A 22168-nucleotide genomic window follows, 5' to 3' on the forward strand; every position below is an offset into this window, starting at 1 on the left:
CAGCCCCTTCTCTCCAAATTAGGTTCCTCGTTGTTCTGTAGATGGTGCTTTCAAAGTGTGCTTCTTCAGCAAAGCCCTGGGGCGGCCCCAAGACCTTAGAGCTGGGGGGCGGACATGTGGGGGGAGAGGCAGAGCCCCAGCCCCATATCAGTCACCACAGAGCAATTCTTCCCTTTCGCTGAGTGTGCGGGGCCAGTGCTTCCAGGCCTGAGTCCCTAAGATGCCCATATCGGAGAACCACAGCCCGGGCTCGGCTCCACGGCTTCTGGAGGTACTCCCATTTCAAATCAAGGGTCGTTGATTGACCAACTGATTAATTCCCAGGACCCATTTCATTTCTCTCCCCTCTGAAGAAAGAGCTTCCCTCTCTCCTGGTTCTTCCTCACAGGCCAAGACAGTCTTGGTGTTTGCTTGTATCGGTCTATCTTTGTACCACCACGCCAGGCCGAGACCTGGCAGACTGCTGGAAGCCTGCTGGTGCTTCCAGAATCTACCTCCCCCCTCCCTCCCCCCGATGCACACGTGCGTGCACACACACACACCCACACACACACACATACACACACACACACACACACAGCACGCGTGTGCACACGCACCCTTCATGATCGGCCCAGACATGGCCATTGGCCTGCATTTCTTGCTCTAACTCTTGAATGATGCTAGGGGATTATAGTTTTGAATTCATTCCTGACATTCAGCCACAGTCCTGTCTGCAACTGACACCCACACAGTACATAACTGCTATCGTGTTAGTGCACACAGCAGGCTCTTTGTAGACATTACATTTATACCCAAGGCTTTGTCGCCATTTTACGGAAGCGGCCGCAGAGGCCAATGAAGGCGCCAGAGCTGAGCTGCTTATGTGAGGAAGGAGATCTCTCCCCGGGCTGCTCCTCCACACCTGACGGTGGCAGCCACCGCTCCCCAGCACGGTGCCCCGTCTGGCTGCGCTGATCAGAGGGACAGGGAAAAGGGGACACACATCCGCTGCTATCCCAGCCGTGAGGACTTCGGGGAAACAGAAGAGCCCTGGCTGAGAAGCAATGTTTCCTTCCCTGGGAGAAGGGCAGGAGAGCGCAGGGCCGCCTGTAGCAACCACAGTCCTGGCCCACGGAATCTCACCCTGTCCGTGACACACTTGCCCAGGCCTTGGCTCTCTTCAGAATATGTCTGGCCTCATTCCCTCACTCGATATCACACTTCTTGTGGCAGGAGCAAGCACCAGACAGAGCCTCCCACTTTAGGTCCCACTAACGCCTCTCCCCTGCCTTGGCCTCTGGAAGACGAGCTCCTTATCAGAGAGCCTCTCTCTGGGGCCACACCTCTGCAGGTGCGGGGATGACAGCAGAGTCTGGAACCTGGGGCGTTATTCGTACCCCTTGCTGCCACACCACACCCCCAATACACACACACTCACCATGAGATGCTGGAAGAGCCAAGAACGCATTATATTGGTGGCATGCTTGGGCAAGACTCCTCGTTTGTTCTTGGACTTCTTATCCTCATTGTCCAGGAGGGAGGTGAGGTCAAGGTTAACCTTCAGGGCACGTGGAGAAAAAAATCAGCATCAGCAGCCTGGCGGACCAGCAGCCAGGGACCTGTTGCCATAGTGACGGCAGGCTCTCGCTGCCAACCCCCTTTCCCAACTCATTCTTAGGGCCCTGGGGAGGTCACCTTTCCTTTCACTCTGCACCAGCCCCTCAGAGAATGGAAGACAAGGAGAAGGAGAAGAAGGAGGAAGAGGGGTGGAGGAGAAGGGGACAGAGAGGACACAGAGGGAAAAGGGACATGCAGAGCGTAGAGGAGAGACAAATTTGCCAGAAACCATCCACTAGTTATTAGCATTTCTAGGTTATTTTATGGTTTGCAAAGCACCTTCCTCCCCATTACCGTGGTTGGCACTCACAGCAGCCCCGGAAGTTGGCAGGACTCTGTGCAGGTGGTGTTAATCCCCCTTCTGTGGATAAGAGCTCTGAGGCTCCGAGAGGTCAGGTGACTTATCCAAGATGACAGAATTAATGTCAGGTCTCAGGCCTGACTTCAGATCTTCTCCCTCCCCCTCCTTGTGTGTGCGCTCTATCCCACTGGGCTACAGAGTGGCCCTGGCTAGGGACCAGGGATAGGACGTGCAGGATCCTTCGACGTAACCCTGAGAGGTAGGGAAATCCCAGGAGTTGATAAAGCCTTTCTGACACCCAGCTTCCGATCTGTAAACTGGGGGCAACGACACCCCTTAGAGGAATAACGAGGATTAAGTGAGTCACTGTGTAAAGGGCCTAGCAGAGAGCAAACAGTGATGGTTGTCCACCCCCCCCCCGGCCTGTGCACCTGAGTGCACACCTGTGCACGCACACTCACCTGTGTGTTCTGGATCTGGATGGCTCCCTGGGGGATTGCTTGGGTGACCACCTGACCCTGGGAGGTTACCATGGTAACTGGCTGGTATAAGGCTCCACCTGAGGAGACAACCAGTTTTTGGGTCCCCTGCCCTGGGGGTGGGTAGGAGTGAGGGCAAGCAGGATTTCCAATTCATTTGGCACTCCCATGTAAACCCTTTCTTTTAGAGGTACTCAAGCCCCTGTTGGGGGGGGTGGGATAGGAACGGGGTCCAGAGAATACAGCCTCTGGTGGGAAGTGTTTGGGGGCAGGGACAACAGCTTTACTTGGTCTTTGAGGGACTCATGAGACTTTGACCCAAATTTGTTCGAAAATAATCACAATCAGGTCTCGGTGCTAGCCATCTATAAACTTACAGAACACTTTAGTCAAGAAATTAAGCTGGAAGCCCCTACTTGGCAGGGGGCACTCCTCCCATTTCCTAAGATTGTTTGTAAGGTACCCTGCCCCCACCCCTTGGAATCCCCTTGGGGCCACCCCTTCTCCTCCCAGGAGTGTTCCCGACAATCCCCTGCACCGACCTGACACCACTTGTGAGTTGACGGTTGTCATGGCGATGTTGCCCTGCTGGAGCGCTGAGGCTGGGACCACAATCCCCGGGGGGTTATTGGAGACTCCAGACATGGAACTGGGGGAGTTCTGCAGGAGGTCCTGGCAGTAAGGGAGGCGTGGTTTGTGACAATGTCACTAAGTGCTTAGAAACCACAGTCCCAAACTCTTCCTCTCCTTTTCTCCCTTCCTGCCTTCCCTCCTCCCTTTTTCCTGCTCCTCCAAGGACCCAAATCTGAAAGGCAATTCTCATGGCCTTCTAGAAGCAGTGAATAAGAAAGCTCAATATTAAAAACCAACCAACCAACCAACCAACCAACCAATCAACCAACAATATTTATCCACTTAGCCATTCCATTCTTCTGAAACCTAAGACACAAATCATCTCATAAATCAGTGGTCCCCACTTCGGCTTCACTTTGGAATTTCCAATATTGATGCCTGGGTTCTAACCCCAGAGATTCTAATTCAATTGGTTGGGGGTGTGGCCGGGGCTTTGTTGTTTTACAAACTACCCCAGTGGTACTAACGTGTAGCCAGGGCTAAGACCCAGGCTTTCTCTGCCTAGCACCGTTTCACCCTTCACTCTGAACTGTCTCCAGATGCCTTCCCTGACACCCTCTGCCCCTGGAACCTCACCTCCTCACATACCGATATCTCATTATCTATTACAGCAAGCTCCCCACACAAGCGGCCTCCAACGTTCTGTCTTTGTATCTTGAGCACCTAACTCAGGTGCCCGGCACACGGCAGCTACTAACGTCGTTGATCAATAATAGTAGAGAAAGCAGCTACCCTAGCCTCTTTACAACCTGCCTTCTAAGGGCGTCTCATAGGAGCCTCGACCTCGAGCCACCCCTCGGCACATTTCATCGATTTCTTCCTCTTCCTCGGGCTGCCAACACAAAATGCCACTGCAGACAGAGTCTCCCCTTGGCCCACGCTGTCAACCCACCAGCCCCCGTTTGCCCCAGGAAACAATCTTTGCACTTTGTTTTTGAAGCCTCCAAAGCAGATAAGAAGAGCACTGTTTCCTGGCACTCTGGTCACCTCGTTATTGCCGTGTCACAGCTGGGCAAGGAAGTGCTTGGACCTGATGCTGAGGAACTCCGCATGCCATGCACGCGGGAGGGAGCTTGGTTGCAGCCTTCAAGAAGCAGCAATAAGCCCTCCCTGCCTGGCGGCTGGGCGCTTGCTGGGGGCGGGGAGAATTTGTGAAGGAATTGGGTGGGTGAGAGGTTGGGGTCTCTAGGCAAGAGAGGTGGCCACTGGGGTGCCGTGGGAGGAGCGGTGGGAGACCTGCCTGGGTGTCTGAGCTCCTCCGACCACAGTTTCTCATCTGAAAACAAGGCCTGAACCAGGTAACCCATCTGATGACCATCTAGGCTGACGCTCTCATGCGCACAGCTTGGAGTCATAATGCATGAGCTGTAAGAATTCAGACAGGTAAATAGTCAAGGAAATAGACTACCACTGGGGGAAAAGAAGGCCCCTAGCTTCCTTTCATTTTAGGACTGGCGGAGAAGCTTGGGCTTTCAGCCTCCAGGGAAGGTCTAGAGTTTCTTTGAGCCAAACTCGTGGCCCTCCCACTGAAGACATTCAAGTTTAATACTGAGGCCCACTTTCTGAAGCCTAAAAATTGGAAGAGCCCTTAAAAGCCACATATGCCAACTCCCTGAGCACAGATAAGGAACTGAGGCTTTAGAAACCCAAGTGACTCACCCAAGGCCCCCAGCTGGTTCGCAGCAATGGGACTAGAACACAGCCCTCCTTCATCCACATATACTGAACACCCACCTTGTGCCAAGAGCCGGGCTACAAGGTGCTCCTGGAATCACAGGGGTTCAGTACACAGTTACTGGAGGCAAGGTGAACAGGTGAAACAATCAAACCCCGGAAGCACAGAGGCAGCATGGGCACCAGAGGAAAGACCATGGATTTGGGAATCAGCAAATCCTGGCCCTTCTGGGAGCCTCAGTCTCATTTATAAAATGTGTCTGGCCCAGTGCTGACATCCAGGAGCCCTCAAAGCCTGTTTGCAGCTCTGTGCCCATCTAAGGTCCATCCTGCCCTCGTCCCAACACCCCCGCCAACCATTCTCACAGGAGGTAAACCGATGCTGATGTTATTTGAAGCTGAAACAAAGCTGGAAGGTACATGTAATAGAAGAGGGTGTCCCTCCATGCCTTTCACCCTAAAACTAATGGAAATGACTTTTCAATAATCTCTTGTCTGGAATCATTTATGCCACGGTGCTCCTCATCGGGGAAAGGCATTTGGGAATTTCAAACATAAAAAGTTGCCCCAGACTTTCTTTTTCCCCAAGAAAAGTATCCAGCAAGGTTAGGAAAATACAAGCGAAATCAGTAAAATAAATACAAGATGTGTGCCTTAGGATTCAACCAACACACATTTTTGCTAGCCCGAGGCAGAAGGGTGAGTTATTGCCTACATACTTCATCTGCTTATTCAGCCTGGCTGGGTCTCTGCCCTGTGGTCTTGCTGGCCTCCGTGCCAGGTTCTGGGTTTGGGTAACTAAAGCAATTTATGCATGAGATCAGACTCTTCTCTTTCCTATCCTCTCCTACTCTGGGGTCGTTGGCCGAGACACACCAAGAGGCAGCCAAGTTATATCAGCAAAGGAACGGAGTAGAGATGTTCAGGGGCAGAGACCACCATGGGCAGGGCCAGGGCTGGCCCCATCTTAGCTGGGCAAAAAAGAGGAAAGAAAATGTGGGCATCCCCGAGGTCTGGGAAAATAACATCCATCCCCTGCATTTGTACACACGAGCTGTTTCACACACAGGTCTGAGCCCTGCCGTGTTTTCAAAGACACAGAGTCTCAGGGTCCTTGAATCAGACCCTCTGCAATCTGTATTTATAAAAGCCGCCCTCAGCTGGTCCCCAAGATCAATGGGTCTGAAACTGCCTATTTATGACACACATCGAATATTAGCATTCTTTTACCACGCTATTTCGCTTTAGTTTCCCCACTACTATGGGAGAGATGATTCCATTTGCCTGAAGAGGAAGTGAGGTCCAGAGAACCAACGTGACTTCCTAGAGTCACACAGCTGAGCCTCGAACCCAGGTCCTTTGGCTCTGAGCGCAGTGCTGATGCTCGCCTGGAGACATGTGCTTTGGAGTCAAGGCTAGACGTAAGCAGGGTGCCTGGCACATGTAAGCACCCAATAAATCACTTTCCACTTCCTTTGGCTAAAGCCACTCAACGAGGGAGCTGAGTTTGGCACAGCCAGGATTTAAAACCTGTCCTAGAAGGTCCTAGAGCCGCCTGGGTTCTTTACTTAGCAGCAGTGGGGATTCAGCTGGGGCTGCATCTGGACCCACGGTGCTCCCTCCTCACCACGCACCCCCTTCATTCCTGCCTCCTCGCCGAAGACATTCCCGGGCCCAGGCCAAGCCCCCGAAGTGGGAGCTGCTTCCCTGTCTTGGACAAGCTCTGTGACCTGACTGAAGCCATTTCAGGGGAGCCCAGGGTCTAGCTCTCCGGAGCCTGTGTCTCTACGGAGACAACGGGGCTCTGGATCTCTGGGAACAGTCTACGTTGAGGAAGGAGCTACATGGCAGCAGTGGAAGCTCCTTGGGGAGAAAACGTTGGCTAAGCACACAGTATTTTTATCTTCTTGACAGCTTCCTCTTGGGGCTTATCAGACTTCCAACCAGGTGGATGAGGCTTTGTCTAGACCCAAATAGAGCTGTTTCCTTCCAGGCTCCTTAGCGCTCATAAAGAGGTGAGAAGCGCATGTGATCCAGTTTTAGCGACATTCTTCAGAATCTAGAGTCTCATATCCCTGCCCAAATTGTCCAGGAACCAGGGGCTCAGAGCTGGTTATCTAGCTCAAGAACTCTGCCTTGTCCCACCAGAAACACAGCCGTGGTGTCCCCAGGCTCTGAGAACTGCTGGAAGCCTGGCTTCCCCGGTGGAACCATCCCATGAAACTGGGGCGTGTGTGGGCTCCAACTTTCTAGTAGTAAGATTTGCTTTCAAAGTAGGACAAGACCCCAAAGCTGAAAACTTCCTTGGAGTTTCCTGGGAATGACGTCTCTGGGCCTGGACCAGGTGACCCAGGACTTGGAGGGAAACCCATGAGCTGGGCTCCACAGGCTGCCCCAGAAGTTTCCCACTGCCGATCCTCGTGTGCTGTTTCCCTGAGACACAGAGAGTCTCTCAGAAGCGGGCAGAGCAAGGTAGGGGAGAAACTTTAGAAGGGCCGCGAGCTCGCGCCTCCCAAACCCCACCTGTAGACCAGCTGCAGAGCCTTCGCTGCCTCGGGCCATCGGTCACGGTGGTCACTGGGTGAGTTTTACTCCAAATCTCATTTTGGAACAAAAAAAGATTTGTTCAAAAGGAAGGCCTTCCTAAGGAAAAGTGAAAGGTTCTGGGATTACTCTTGGAAGTGGAGGGTGTTCGGGTGGGGCGTGTGTGGCACGAAGGAACTGACTATGGCTATGAACTCTGACCTCCTGGTCTGAGGAGCCGGGTCGGTCCCTGGAGCCACCAGTCTTCACTGTGAATAGGGAAAGGGCTTCTGTTGCCCAGGGAAACGAAATTTCCACTGAAGGAAGAAATTCCCGGAATAAACTGATGGGAGGAAGAAAGGCAGGAGTGAAGGCCAAGATGGATGGAAAAATTTTCCTTTAAGTTATTCCGAAATAGCTGGAATGTTTATCTCACAAGGAGGCCCGTGGAACAGGGGACATGAGCTAGATGACACTGCAAAGGTCCTTCCGACTGAGGATTTTAGAAAAACCAATGCCATTCCCTAGGATCTATTGTGTGTGTGGCGGGGGCGGTGGTGAGCAGGTGGGGGAGGTAGGAGTTGGAGGGGCAGTACAGCCCGTGGGGCTCCGCTGTCTGTCATCCACCCCCAGGCCACTAGGGGTCTCTGCTGATCCACCAGCTCAGATTGCACTCCCCAAACCTCCCCAAGCCTCCCAGGAGGACAGGTCTCTGGGCTAACTGGCCTGCGCTGGGGGGTGGGGACTTGGTCTTGGTCTTGGGTGCCACGCTTCTGCTGGAAAGCTTGTCCGGACTCACCCTGGGCATGCCCATGGCCCATGCTCGTGACTCCCTCAATGCTTCCTGTTGGCCCGATATACTGGACATAAAGCATAATGGTTCTCTTTCTTATGCATGTGTCTTCTTTTCCCAGTTTTGGTTGCAGATATTTTGAGGGAAAGAGGGTTCTTTCTTTGAATTCCCCCAAACTGCCTACCACACTGTTGGGTGCAAGGTAGATTCTCAATAAACGCATGGCCTGACTGGGCTTTGGCCTGGGACGGGGTGTGTGTGTGTGTGTGTGTGTGTGTGTGTGTGTCTTAGAGGGGAGGGGAAGTTGCCCCTGTCCCCAGACACGCTGTTCCTGGCAGTGTCCCTCCATTCTGGCAAGGCCGGAGTCCTGTCTTTGGCTGGGAAGAGCTGGGCTCCCAAACTCATGGAAGCCAAGCACATGTAAACAAGCCACCTAATCCCCTTGCTGTTCCCCTCCTGCTGGGGGCTTTATTCTCAAGGGAAAGTCAGCTTTTGGCCTGTGGGGACAAGTGGCAGCTGCTGCTCTTAAGGAACATTCCTTCTCGGAAGCAGAGAACTGCTCAGGTTTCACTAGCCTGGCAGGAAGGGCGGTCCTCATGGTCTCCTGGCGCCCTGAGCTGGAGGGCTGGGGGCTAGGAACTGGTGGAAGGGACAGCTTTGATGGCTGTGGGGGGACTGAGGCAGGGTAGCCCCTGGAAGTCTGCTTCCTGTCGCTGTGGTCTAAGGGTGCCCCCTTCCCCTCTCAGTGCTGATCTTGCAAGGTGGATCATCCCCCCTCCTCCCACCGGCCTTAAAACTCCCTGGGCAGATCCTCCGGCTGCTTGGCCACTGGGCAGAACTTCCAGGGGCTTGACTGAGGTGACTGCCCCCCACTTCCTTGACTTCCTGCTAATCTTGAAAATGCAAACTCCCTGTGGGTCAGTAGGCAAGTCCCCCTTCCCCAGGTAGGGCTGTACTCACTCGTCCCCTTGCTATTTTTTAGAGAGTTAGCATAGCTGTAGAGTTCTACTTGCTCTGCCGAGCCTGTGGGGCTCGGAGCTGGGTTCACTCGGTGCCTTTCTGTTCCCTATTAGCAAATCTAAAGTCACGTTTCCCCTCAATCGGTTTCTTCCTCTCTAGTCTCCAAATGGCTGCTCTACAGTTTAGTGGGGTCACCCCTCCCCACCCAGGGCCCAGGACCCTTGGTTCTTCCTATGTATCACAAAAAAAGCCAAAGGACTTATTCTAATAAGTAGAACACAGACTCCAGAGGAAACCTATCTCCGTCTCTGCTGCTTACTTGAGCCAGTGTCTTAACTTCTCTGAGCTTCTCTTTCCTGGGGAGAAAATAAGGTGCCCCTTGCAGCCTTGTTGTGTGGAGTAAATAAGGTAATATATGTAAAGCATCCAGTAGATACAGTGTTTGAGATGTAGGGAAGGTTTGGGAAATGGCGACGTTCTCCCCGTTCTCCCCCAGTTCTCCCTGGAGCAGTACAAGATGCGGCTACTCAATTAATTTGCCTCCAACATGTTTCCAACCCTCACCCCATCGCCTACATTCCCCATTACATCTCACATCTTTGGTGACAGGCCATCATTTTCATCCTCCAGCATAACTCCCCACAACTTGGCTGCAAGTTGTTACATTTGGAGGTCAGAGATCATGTCATATCCACACTGACATCCTTGAGACTCAGGCTCAGTTGTGCTTAAACAGATGCACGGGGCAGGAATGAATGACTGCTGGTCCCCTACCAGCTCCTTCTCTTCAGGGATCCTGAAGGACTTCTCCCAGACTTCTCTCTACACCGGGAACACTCACTTTTGGAGTTCCCACATAGCCTACCACCCCCTCTCCTTTACCCCCCCCTTCCCGAGGAAGTCTTCCCAAGGCTAGAGAATCTGCAACTTCTCCAGTGACAACGGGCAGAATCCTCCTGCTGGCCTATCTAATCCATGCTGAGGTTTGCTCATTCTGTCTGCAGGCAGGAACAGACCGTGGCCGCGAGAGTGTGCAGGCGGGGGCCAGGCCTTCTCTGCAGGCAGAGGGAAGGAGGCTGAGCAGTGACTGGGGTAACTTGAAGCCACATATGTGGTTTGTTCAATCCAGACCCCTTCCTGTGGCTCCTCTCCCTGTCTCTGGCTGCTCCTTTCCTGCCTTCCTCAATGTTCTCTCGACCCGGAGTCTTCTACGGCTCACATAACTTATCTAGATCTGAGATTGGGAGCTCCTTCTGGATAATTCACTCATGCTCTCATAGGACCTAGCATGGTGCAGTGCCCCCCAAATGCCTTGTGACTGAGAACTTTGGCTCAGTTCTATTTGCCCTCCGATAAGGCCCCTGCTTAGATCCATCCCCATGAAAAAAGAGGGGGGAGTTTCAAGTCAAATTAATACTCGAGCGAGGCGGGAGTTAGGTTCCCTCTAGTGGGATGGTTTAGTTGATGCCCTCTAGGAAAAGACAGGAGAAGCCTGTCCGACAGGAGTCGGAGTCCAGAATGAGCCTCCTTACCGAGGAGGCTGCCCCTGCAAGAAGGCTGGACTCAGAGGTGTGAGGGAGCTTGGATGTCATAGGGGGCAGGCGGAACATGATGGCTTCCTGGGGATGCAGAAAAACTAGCTGTGGCCCGATTCCTTGGGAGCTCTGGCTTAGCTCTCAGGCTTGGTGGAAGCCATCTCCCCTACTCCCTACCCCCTCCCACCCCCAAGAGAAAGCTCACATTCAGAAATGGAAGGACAAGCAGGGAAGGGGCCCAGCTGCCATAGAGCTGAATGGGGAACATGGTATGGCATCTGGGGGGGGGGGATGACCAATTTGAATTAAAAATTCTCCCACTTTGCAACACAAGGCTGAATGATTAGCACACAGGGAAAACCATGAGCCAGCAGTTTGCAACAAAGCTGGCAGGCGCTGGAATGTTGGTCCTGAGGATCATGTTCCAGAGGGGAGACACCCCTCCCTGGGCCAGGCTGGCGCTCGGTGCGGCTATTTCAGGCTGGGGGGATTAAGGTTGAACCATGACGAATGTGAACCACTGTATGTATGCGCGCGCGCGCGCACACACACACACACACACACACACACACACACACACACACAGATGCCCCAGACACTCCTTTTCTCTCTTCTCTCCCATACTGGCTCCCATGCCCTGATCCCCAGGCCTGTCTCCTGCACAGAAAGGCTCTTGGCAGCCGAGGTCTCTCCCTCCCTGGAAGGCCCAGCCAGCCCCACACTCCCGGCTCAGGGAGAGTGACAGGAGCTTGCCCTGCGAATGTGGACAGTACCTGGCCCGTGCGACGCACCCTCCCTCCTCCGCACACCTGGCTTTGCTCTGACCCCGCACCTGCTCCCCGCCCCCGTCCCTTCAATCCTCCACCCCTTTGCTGCTGTTCCTTTCCTCTCTCTTCTGCCTCTGGCCTCTCAGCCTCACTTCCCTTCCCCCTGCCTCCCTTCCCCTCCAGATCTCCATCCTTCCTCTGCCTCCCTCTTGAAGGTGACCCTCCAGAGTTGTCTTTCTTTCCCTTTATCTTTCTTCTGATTTCTCCTTCCCTCCTTTGGCTTCCTCTGGCTTCTCTTGACCTGTCTCCATCTGTCTCCTTGTCTTACTTCTTTCCACAGATATTTACTGGCCGTCCACACATCAGACCTTGGGTTAGCCGCCACCAGGCGTGGGTTATAATTGTATATAAAATACCGTCTGTACTCAAAACACGTCTGTTGTCTAAGGAGAGGAGACTAACACCAGCGACTCTGAGATAAAGTCACATGTGATATTTATATATAAGTGGCCCCCAGGGCTCCAGCACTTAGTTGGGAGAAAGAAAAGGCCTTTCTGGATGGGGTGTCAGAGAGGCCTACAGGGGAGAGCAGCCTTGTTACTGTCCCTGGGAAGAGGCCAGGTTTGGTCCCGCAGAGCTGCGGAACTGCTGTCCCAGCAGATAGGCATGGGAGGATGCGACCCGGGGTGGCCTTGAATATCAGGCAAAAGGATGAGCAATCTCTGAGGACAATCAGAGCTTTTGAGCAGGAGAAGGACATGAACAGAGCCTTAGGACCGTAAACCCAGCAGCAGAAGCTGAAGAGGCACGAGTAGGTGTGTTTGTGTTTGTGGTACGTGTGTGTGTGTGTGTGTGTGCGTGTGTGCGTGGAGGCTGAGGGCGAGCCAGAGGGGACAGGCGAGCGGGTTAGGAATCTATGGCAGTAGCCCGTGTGTGATGATCTCATTTACCCACTGAGGTCTGAACTAAGTAGGTGGTGGCAGGCAGAGGCAACGAAGGGACAAGTTTGAGAAATTCCGAATAGGAACACCTTGCCAAGTGTCTCGTCTTCTTTTTCAAGCTGTCTTTGTTTTGGCCCGATTGTCTGAGTTCCTCTTTCTAAGCAGATCAGAAGCCTTTCTGCGGTGGCCACCCCAGGGCCAGCGCTGTCAGGCAGAGATCTGATATTTACAATGACGGGAATCAAAGTTCTCTCCTCTTTCCCCAAAGCTCAGAGGCACCAAACGCTGGGATCTCCCCGGAGGACTGACTTTCGCAGGCAGCGTCTGTGCGCGCTGGCTCACCCAGAGCCCGTGTTATCCTTCTCTGCCAACTCTGCGTCCCCAGTGGCCCTGCCTGCTGCAGACTGACTTGTCAGCCCCAGGACCCCAACCTGGAGGGGGCCGCTGTGGCTGTAAGCCCTCTGGCCCTCCTCTCCTCCCCCACTACCCTCGTACACCCCCAATGTCAGCGCTCGAGGTAGACTTGGAGAGCCCAGGAGGGGAAATCCAGAGCCTCTCCAAGGACCTGATTATTTCCAAAGACTTGTGCTAATTTTCTGATATGATCCTCACATCTCTGTGAGGCACTAAATCCTCATTACTTTTCCTGACCGATGCATTCTAATTAGATCAACACTTAAAAAAAATTCACAATAGCCACAGGATGGCTTTCCATCTCATTAACTCCTCACTTATTATTTTCATGAAAATTACTGATAAAAATGTGCATCTCCATTTGCTGAGGCCTCACAGCCTCCTCAGCTCCTATCTTGCATCTCTCCCATCACCGGGGCTGCGCAGCGTCGCCATGGTAACCCACAATAATAGAAACTAATAAATTACAAACGAGATGCTCGTTGAGCAATTATTGTCCTCTTTTATGCAAGTTTCTTGCTAATTTTGATCATAAGGGAAAGTACAATAAGACTCTGAAGGAATGAGTCTATTTCAAGAGAATATTAGCAAGCAGAAGCCTGGGCGGCTGTTTTTAGATCTGTAATAAAGTGATTTGGTGATTTCAAGCAATGGGAAGAGGAAATAAACTTCTTGCCTCCTGTCCCATGCAGCACTCACTGCAGAGTCCCACAGAGATCCCTTTGGATTTGTGCAAGGCAGGGCTGGCCTTCTAGAAGGCCCCCTGACCCTTTCTCTGCCTCTACAACCTGGAGGGATGGATGAAGTGTCTTGGTCCCTAAAGCTTAGAGATAAAAATGGCACCACTTTTCTTAGGCACTTTTTCCAGTGCCCATCATTCTTAGAAAGTTTACTCTTTCCCCCAAGCCTGATTGTCTCATGAGAAGGGGCTACCGTAAGCCTCCCGGGGCCCTCCATGTGTCTGTCCCAGACTCGGGAACTCAGTGGGAGGGGAAGAAAGTGGTGAGCTATGGCTTACGTAGATGTCGGTGAGTTTGGTGGAAAGGTATCACCAGGTAGCTTTCCTAGCTCTGTAGGTTTGGGAAAAATACTCCACCCTGGAGAGAAGAGCCCATTCTCACCTAGAACACATAGCCGCCATTTCTATGTTCCCCAGTTCCCAAGGATGACGGTGGTGGGTGACTCTTGGGAGGGGGGTGACTGGACGTGACATTCACAGTGGCCCTGAACTTTAGGAAGACAGATGAGCCAGGGTAGGGTGAGCAACTGGAAAATGATCTAGGAGAAGCAGTTGCATGGGAAGCTGTCTTCATCTATGAGGTGGGCAGGATTCAGGGAAGGACCAAACCCTCCTTCTCAAGAACACGCAAGCACTCTTGAGAAGTGTTCGGGGCTAAGAGGTTGAGGTCCACTCCCGGCTCTGCCCCTGCCTCATCTCAACACTCGATGCGCATTTCTTAGGCTATCTTGGGCGAGGAAGCCAGGAATCACTTTGGTCATTTTCTAAGGAATACCCATGCCCCAGCTGGTGAGTTCTGGTGCTGCCTGATGAGCAGGAGTGGGTCAGAGGAGGGCTCTCATGCTGAAAGCATCCAGTGAGTCTAATCCCCTTTCCTAAGCCACCAGGGGACCTTCAGACATTCCTACACCTGGCTTAGCAGCCTGGCTTAGGAGATAGGACCCAGCCCTGTGTGCAAGTTACCTGTGAGTGAAGGTTTATGGAGGGCTGGTTGGGGGAGTAGGGTCCCCCGAGGTCATTCCTGAGCAGGTTATCGCTGTGCATCTTGGTTTTGAGGCAGGTGATGTACCGGTTACAAAAGTCCTTGCAGAGTTCATTGACTTTCTCCAATTCCAGCAGGTGAATTCTCAGGACCTGGATTGCCTTCACCATCTAGGGAGAGGAGGGAGAGGTGAGCCCAGGTGTTCATATGACCCTCCTCCTGCTGCCTTGATCTCCCGAGCCCCAAGGCCACCGGGGGGAGAAGCCCACCCCCGCCCTAGGTATAAGCTTTCTCACCCATCGGATTTAAATTCTAGTTATGGTGGCGTGCTGATGGTTTGTGTGCTCTGAGCCCACTGTTAACACAACCGCTCTTGAGTAAATGGTACTTGGAGAACCATAGAGCTAACAGGCCAGGTCTCTAGCCCCGACCCTTTCCCCCAAGCCTGATTGTCATCATCGGGGGGACCTTGGGCAATCGCTCTGCACCTTGTTGTCGGGAAAATGGGGATAATTATGCCTAGGTTTGTGGAAAGGATTGCAGGAGGGAACGTAGAACTGCAAAGTGTGAAGCGCTGAGCAGGCACGAGGAAGACGGAAACCAGAGCTCCTGTGAGCGCCTCCAGAAGTCAGGGACTGTCTATTCGTAAGCGTGTATTCTGAGGGCCTCATGTGACACAGGTCACCTTGCAGATGCCCCATTGGTACTTGTTGACTGACGGGATCATCCCGCATGACTCAGCCGGGCTCTGGAACAACGAGCTGTCTGCGGCGGCCTTTCCTGTGCCCTTTGGATTGTCGTACGTGTGACTGTCTCTCTTCAGATGGACACTCCTCACCCTTCATGGCAAGAAGCTAGTTCTCAGTTGGAGCTTTTCTCTTTGTCATTGTTATTATTAGAACAAGAAAAGTGCGACGGGAGGTTTTGAAAGTCAAGGAGGGAAATAACTGTCTTTGACCCAATCACCCTAAAAGAACGATGATTTCTTTTTCTTTCTGTTTTTTTTTTTTTTGTCTTTTCCACAGGCATCTATTTTAACATTGCTTTAGTCACCTTATGCTTCCAACTTTGTTTCCTGTTTCCCCCTTAGTTTACCAAATGTATTTTTCTATAAAGCAGCACCGTCTTCTCTATTGTCACTTCTGACCTGCAAGCTTCTAGAAGGGAGAGAGGGTGTCTGATTTGCTCACCGTGTTACTCTCGGCACCATCACTCTGGACACTTGAGTAAATATTTGTTGAATGGGTAAAAATTATTGAGTAAATATATTTTTAATTGTTGCCTATTATTTCATGTGTGTCCTCCTTAACCAATCCCTCATTGTTGGGCATTTAGGGTACTTCCAATTTTTGAATTTTGTAAAAAATGTTTCAGTGACTGTTTTGCAAGCTTCCCGCTTTGATTCACGTGTCTGCGTTATTTCCTCAGGCTAAATTCCCAGAAGTGACAGGAAAAAAATCTATGGGCATTCTTTTGGATCATGATAAAGACTGCCAAATTGCTTTTCAAAAAAGGTTGTTCAAATGATGCTGGAGCAATCGTACATCCAAAAGCAAAAAAAAAGCAAAACTTGATTTAAGTCTCACATCTTATATAAAAATTAACTCAATTGGACCAAAGACCTAAATGTAAAATATAAAACTATAAAACTTCCAGAACAAAAATGCAGGAGAAAATCACAAGCTCCTAAGAGTGGGCAAAGAGGTTTTAGATTTGACCACAGAAGCTTGACCGAGAAAATGAAAACCTGATAAATTAGAACTCGTCAATATTTAAAATGTTTGCTCTTCAGAAGACCCTTCGAGGAAGGATGAGAAGGCAAGCTATAGACTGGAAGAAAATACTTGCAAACCATATATCTGACAAAGGACCTCTTTCTAGAATATATAAAGAGTTCTCAGAACTAAACAGTAAAATAGCAAGCAACCCAGTTAGAACAGGGGAAAAAGGCAACAGACATTGCACTGAAGAAGATACACAGATGGTAAGTGAGCACATGAGAGGATGCTCATTGTCATTAGCCATCAGGAAAATGCAAATTAAAACCACAACGAGGTATCGCTTACACACCTATCAGAACGGTTAAAATGAAAAATAGTGATAACACCATGGCAAAGAACTGGACACTGGACCACTCGTACATTACTGGGGGATGTGAAAAATGGTTCAGCCACTTGGGAAAACAGTATAACAGGTTTTTTTTTTTTTTTGTTTTTTGTTTTTAACAAGACTGCAAATATGCTTACCATACACTTTGCAGTTGTACTCTTGGGCATTCATCCCAGGGAAATAAAATATAGGCTCACACAAAAACAGTATGTGAATGTTCAAAGCAGCCTTATTATTCTAACAGCTCCAAACTGGAAACAACCAAAATGCACTTCAACAGGTGAATGGATAAAGACACTGCGGTACATCCATGTCCATGGACTACGACTTAGCAACAAAAAGGAACTAACTATTGATGTACTCAACAACTGGGATGGATTTCAAAAGAATAATTGTGCTGAGAAAAAAAAAGCCAATCTCAATATGTTACATACTGTATGATGCCATTTATCTAACATTCTTGAAATGACAGCATTATGGAGGTGGAGAACAGATTGGTGGTGGCCTGGGGGTGCAGTGGGGGAAGGAGAGAGGAAGGGTTCTATCTCTTGACTATCAGAGTTTACGTGAATCTATATCTGTGATAAAATGGCACAAAACTAAACACACAAACGATTGCATGTAAAATGGTGTCATCTGAGTAAGATTGGTGGTTTGTATAACTGTTGATTTCCTGGTTGTGAAACTATATGCAGCTATGCAGGAAGGAAATCAGAAATTCTGTGTATTAGCTCCTAGAACTTCGTGTGAATCTATAATTATATTGAAATGAAAAATGAAAAAAAAGGGTGGAGCTTGCTGCCCTCTGAGACCCATTGATGTCAACTTAAGCAGTATACAAGGTCCCTGTTTAATCCTACCCTTCCAGCTGCTGGCTAGCATCTCGATGCCTAGGAAACAAGGCAGGGAATCTCTCCCAGAGAACTTTGATGGTCAGGTGTGAGTAGAGCTGCGTGGCTGGACACCAGTGCCACCACGCTCCTCTCTGAGCTTCACTGGCATTTCTAGTGGGGAACAACTGAGTAGTTCCCGGGTTAGCTTTTGGATTGCCTGACGGGCAGGAACGGTGCTTAACTAATTAAGGGCTCTTGGAGTACTGAATTAGACTAAGTGTCACTCAAAGACAGAGACCAACAATTTTGTGTCTTCATGCAGGGCTCAATCCTAGGGTCTTATCCTAAGGGAGTGCTCCCTCCATGGGGCTGAGATCAAAAGAGACTGTGCTCTCCGAGGCACAGAAGAGAATCGTGACTTTAGAATGGCTTATTTTGTACTGAAGGAACATTGGCTCTCAATTTTCTACTTGACTTTGGCCATGGATATCTTGGTTTATGACTTTCAGAATAACTAGCACCATACAAAGCATTTAATAAATGCTCATTGGTTCCTTAAAAACAATACCCAAACATGTCTTATTCTTACTGTGTCTCAGGCACTGTGTTAAACCTACCGCATGCCTTACCTTATCTATACCACACAACTACCCCTGCAAGGAGGCACCATGATTGCCCATATGTTACAGTTGAAGAAAACGAAGCCCAGAGATATTAAGTTTCACTTGTTTAGAGTCACATGGCTGGTAAGTGATAACACTAGGATATGAAGCCACATGGCCTATGCAGCTCCCAAGACGGGCTCTCGGGATTTGTGTAGATGGAGAAAAGCAGTTTGAAGGATGCATGATTTGGGGGCGGGGGAGTGGCTCAGTGATGGGAAGCACAGGGTTCCAGGAAGGCCAAATAGCTTTGGGGACATTAAAGTTTGGGATTTCCAGAACCCTCCCTGGTAACGTTCCCTCATTCAGCGGCTCTGGTTTCTCATCTCTCACTCCTGGCTTAGCCCACAGGAGTTAGAATACCTCACCAATGTAGGTGTCTGCCTCCTCCTGGGTAAAAAGAGAGGGTTGGACTGTCAGGTGCTTTCCATTTTCTGATTCCCTGAATATTATCAGGACTTGTACCCTTGACTCACTGATGGGGCTGGGAGGGACCCTGGGAGATGATCTGGGCTGGCGTCTAGGTGAGTGGACGGTCCAAACTCTCTAGGATACATAGCTGCATCTTCTCTTCTGAGGCTTTCCTAGTCAGAACCTTCATGTTCGACCCTCTTGATTTCTCTCAGCCTGCTGATTGAGAAGTTCTTCCTTACATGGACCAAAATCTCTCCTGCCTGAATATGAAGTGCTTACCCAGCCTTCTGCAGTGCCAAGAACACCTAGTGCCTCCATCAGTACAACCTCCCTTAATTTAATGGTACTCATTCAACACAAATATGGAGTCTCACTCTATGCCATACATGGGACAAGCCATCTGACTTGAATAAATTGTCCAACTGGCTTTGTCTTCTCCAGACAAAATCATCCTAATTCCTTAAGCCTTTCTTCTTTCCCCTTTCTTCCCTCCCTCCCCTCTCTCCTTCCTTCCTTCCAACCATCCTTCCTCCCTTCCGCGCTTCCCTCCTCCCCCTCTTCTTCCTCTCTTCCTCCCTTCCATCCTTCCTTCCTTCCTTCCTTCCTTCCTTCCTTCCTTCCTTCCTTCCTTCTTTCATTTCTTCTTTCTTTTGGTCTCTGAGCTTTCCTTTAATGGACCGTTCTTAATTTTTAATCACAATTTCATTTAGTCACTTGGTTTTAAATCTGCATACACGTAGCCACCACATAGAAAAGTGTACATACCTATTCATTTATTTTTTAAAACACAGCCAATAAATACTTATTATTGAAAAAGAATCAGAAAGTGCAAACAGGTAAAACAAAATACAAAGTAAAATCTACACAGAATGGTTTTGTTCAAACGAAACACACAAGGAGCATACACCAGATCTGGTGCCCAGTGGTCAAAAGAGGACCTACTTTCTGGTCTAACAAAGCACCGATGAAGGACGACTTTTTTATGGGATAATAGGCTTGGTTTAAAGATTTAAGAAGGTAGAGTAAATCATAATGGTATTCCAAGGCAATGAATATGGAGGACCTATTCAATATTAGAGAAAAAGATGGGCCGTACCATTAGTGGGGCTGGCTGTCAGGCAGAGCAGCAAGTCTGTGGGGGTTGCTGTCACACAACCTGAATTCAGGCCTATGAAATTGGGTGATACTGGGCCAGGTTCATGACTTCTGTGAGCCTCAACTTCCTCATTTGGAAAATGGGGATAATGATTGCTCCTCGCTTGCAAGAGTTGATGAGGGCTAAAGGCGATAATGATGTGAAAAGTATCTTAGAAACCACAGGGAAGCAAATACCTGTAATTTTTTAACCTCTTTTAATAATTTCTAATATCCTGTTGGCTTTTCTATTGCTATTCCATATTCAGTGAGTAGAAAAAGAAGTATTCCCAGTGTTTTTCCTCCTGTATTTATGTTTAGCAAACCATTCTCTATTCTATGTGTTTGCAATTTCGGGTTTTTGCTTCTAAATCAGAATAAAACTCTGATTTATTAAACTATTTTTCTAAGTGATCAATGTCATATAAAAAGTTATTTCAAATCTTCTAGAGCAATAACAATTCCATTTAATTTAATATCATCATCAAATGTGATGAATGTGTTCTCAATCTTTCCCCCCAAGTCTCGCTTCACCTCCAGCTTCTCTCTCTGCCTTCTCTTTCGAAATAAAGAAATAACCCTTTTCTTCTGAGAAGTACCCTTCCAAACAAGCAAAACAAGATGCGACCTTACATTTTAGTCTCACACCACTGCACACTAGCCCTGCCCCCCCCGCCCGGTCCCAGGAGAGTACATGGAACTGGGGCTTCTCACTGGCTATGAAGTCACACGGTGTGATGTCCCAAATCTATTATTGCCTGCCTACTGATTTTGGATCTGTAAAATTTAGGATGATAATACCTACCCTGTAGAGTGGGTATGAAAATTGAACAAGATGATGCATGCAAATGTTCTGGGCACATAGTAGCTATTTGATAAATGCCCATTTTTTAAGCCAACCCTCACCCCCACCCCACTACCACCAAGTTCCTTTCTAAAGAGTGACCTCCTGTAGGATTGTAGCTTCTGCCCTTCATGGTCATAAGTTCTTGCCTTCCAAACGTATATATATATATGACTTTATGATTTGCAAAATGCTTTTCTCATCATTATCTCATTTGAGTCTCACAACCCCAGGGACACACAGGCAATACGCTCAGGTAACCTAAATCCCATGCAACAGTTAGGGGGGCACCCTTTCCCTGGAGGGCAGGTTCTTTTCACCCTCTCCTCCCTCTGCAAGTTGGGAAGCCGGAACTACTCTCCCTCACTCACAGACAAAAGAGTTTCTAAACTTGCATTCCTTCAAGTGCTCAGATATTTCCTGCAAGTCATTAGGGCAGCCACAGCTAAAATCAAATCAGGAATTGTCCCCGACCTGACCAGCTGGATCTGAGCAGTTGGGAGTGCGGGGTCCTTGGAACAAGGAATGGGACGTGGGAGAATGGTGAAGACCAGGGATGGGAGAACTGCCAGACGACTGGGGGATAAAATGAATAGCTATGAAGCCACCATGCATGACAAGTTCAATGACTTTTAAGTCAATAACGTGGCACTTCGCCTCCAGTGTCCTCAGAATTTGGAGCAGCAAGTGGTTTAGAGGGAAGATGTGAGCTTTGGGAGTTAGACCCACTTGGTGCAAATCCCAGCTCTGTAACTTATTGGCGGTAGGACTCTTACTCCTTGCTTTTCTCCTCTGTAAAATGGGGATGACAAGGACTACCTCGTGGGGCTGTCAGGAGAATTACATAGAGAAATGTGCTCGAGAATAATGGGTTTTGGAGGCTGAGTCTTGGGTCTTCCACCCACTCAGAAATCCTGGACAATTTACTTAATCTCTGCACTTTACTTTCCCCATTTTTCCTGTAAAATGGGATAACAGTAGTGACTCCCTCAGCGTTGTACTGAGGATTAGATGAGATTCAGCTGGAAAGAACTAAAAATAAGGGCTGGCACAGAGAAAGCCCTAGGAGAAGAGTAGCTATTCAGCATGGCTGCTAAGAGTGTGGGCGCTGGAGCTCGAGACCTGTAGAGTGACTCTCGCTCCCGCCTCCGACTAGCTGTGTGATCGTGAACGAGGTGATTTCACCTCGCGTCTCAATCTCCTCATTTTAAAATGGGGATAATAATACACACATACCTTGTGGGTTTGAAGAGAGGATTAAATAAGATAATATATGTGAGGTGTTTACAACAGCACGTGGCACCTAGTAAGTGCTCTATAAATGTTAATCACGACTAGCTGTGATTAGTCTTACTCGCTTCCCCTATCTTGGTGTTGCTAAGACTTTCCGCTCCTGTGTAGGTGAAGAGAGTCAGGCTGCGGGGTGAAGTGAACGGCTCTGATCAGGGCCGTCGGAGGTGTCTGTGGGCCCAGAGCTCTGGCCTGGCTCCTCCATGTGCCTCCTTATTCACAGCCTCTGGCCTCCGGCCCTGCCTCTTTAGAGTGGGCCCAGGGGCCTGGGGGGCCCCATTTTGGAGCTGGCTTTGCGGTCAGGCAGCCATAATCTGTCCCTCGAGCCACACCAGAGTCTCATTAAAACGTGCCCCATAAATGTTAAAAAATTTACACATAAAAAAATTCCATGCATGAAACTGAAACCGTACGTTTTACAGCCTCGGTTTGAAATCTTGCATAATATATAAAACCTCGGCCCTGCACTGGGGGCCTGTAAATCAGATTTTATAAAACAAAAAGCTTTTACCTTTCAAAGGGGTTTGGGGAACTTGCAAATT

The 22168-nt window shown here is 49.7% G+C and overlaps 1 protein-coding gene across 2 annotated transcripts in view; it reads right to left on the reverse strand.

Moving 5' to 3' along the window:
• PKNOX2 (PBX/knotted 1 homeobox 2) overlaps window positions 1-22168 on the reverse strand; it is a 184956-nt gene that overhangs the window by 19019 nt on the left and 143769 nt on the right. For both annotated transcript variants that reach the window (XM_008688258.2, XM_040631075.1), the window contains 4 exons: window positions 14322-14510; window positions 2922-3051; window positions 2362-2459; window positions 1421-1540 (listed from right to left, as the gene is read on the reverse strand). In XM_008688258.2, coding sequence (XP_008686480.1) covers window positions 1421-1540; window positions 2362-2459; window positions 2922-3051; window positions 14322-14510 — 537 coding nt within the window. The remainder of the gene's footprint in view (window positions 1-1420; window positions 1541-2361; window positions 2460-2921; window positions 3052-14321; window positions 14511-22168) is intronic.

Source organism: Ursus maritimus, unplaced genomic scaffold (assembly GCF_017311325.1).
Source record: "Ursus maritimus isolate PB19 unplaced genomic scaffold, ASM1731132v1 scaffold_16, whole genome shotgun sequence".
Taxonomy (NCBI): domain Eukaryota; kingdom Metazoa; phylum Chordata; class Mammalia; order Carnivora; family Ursidae; genus Ursus; species Ursus maritimus.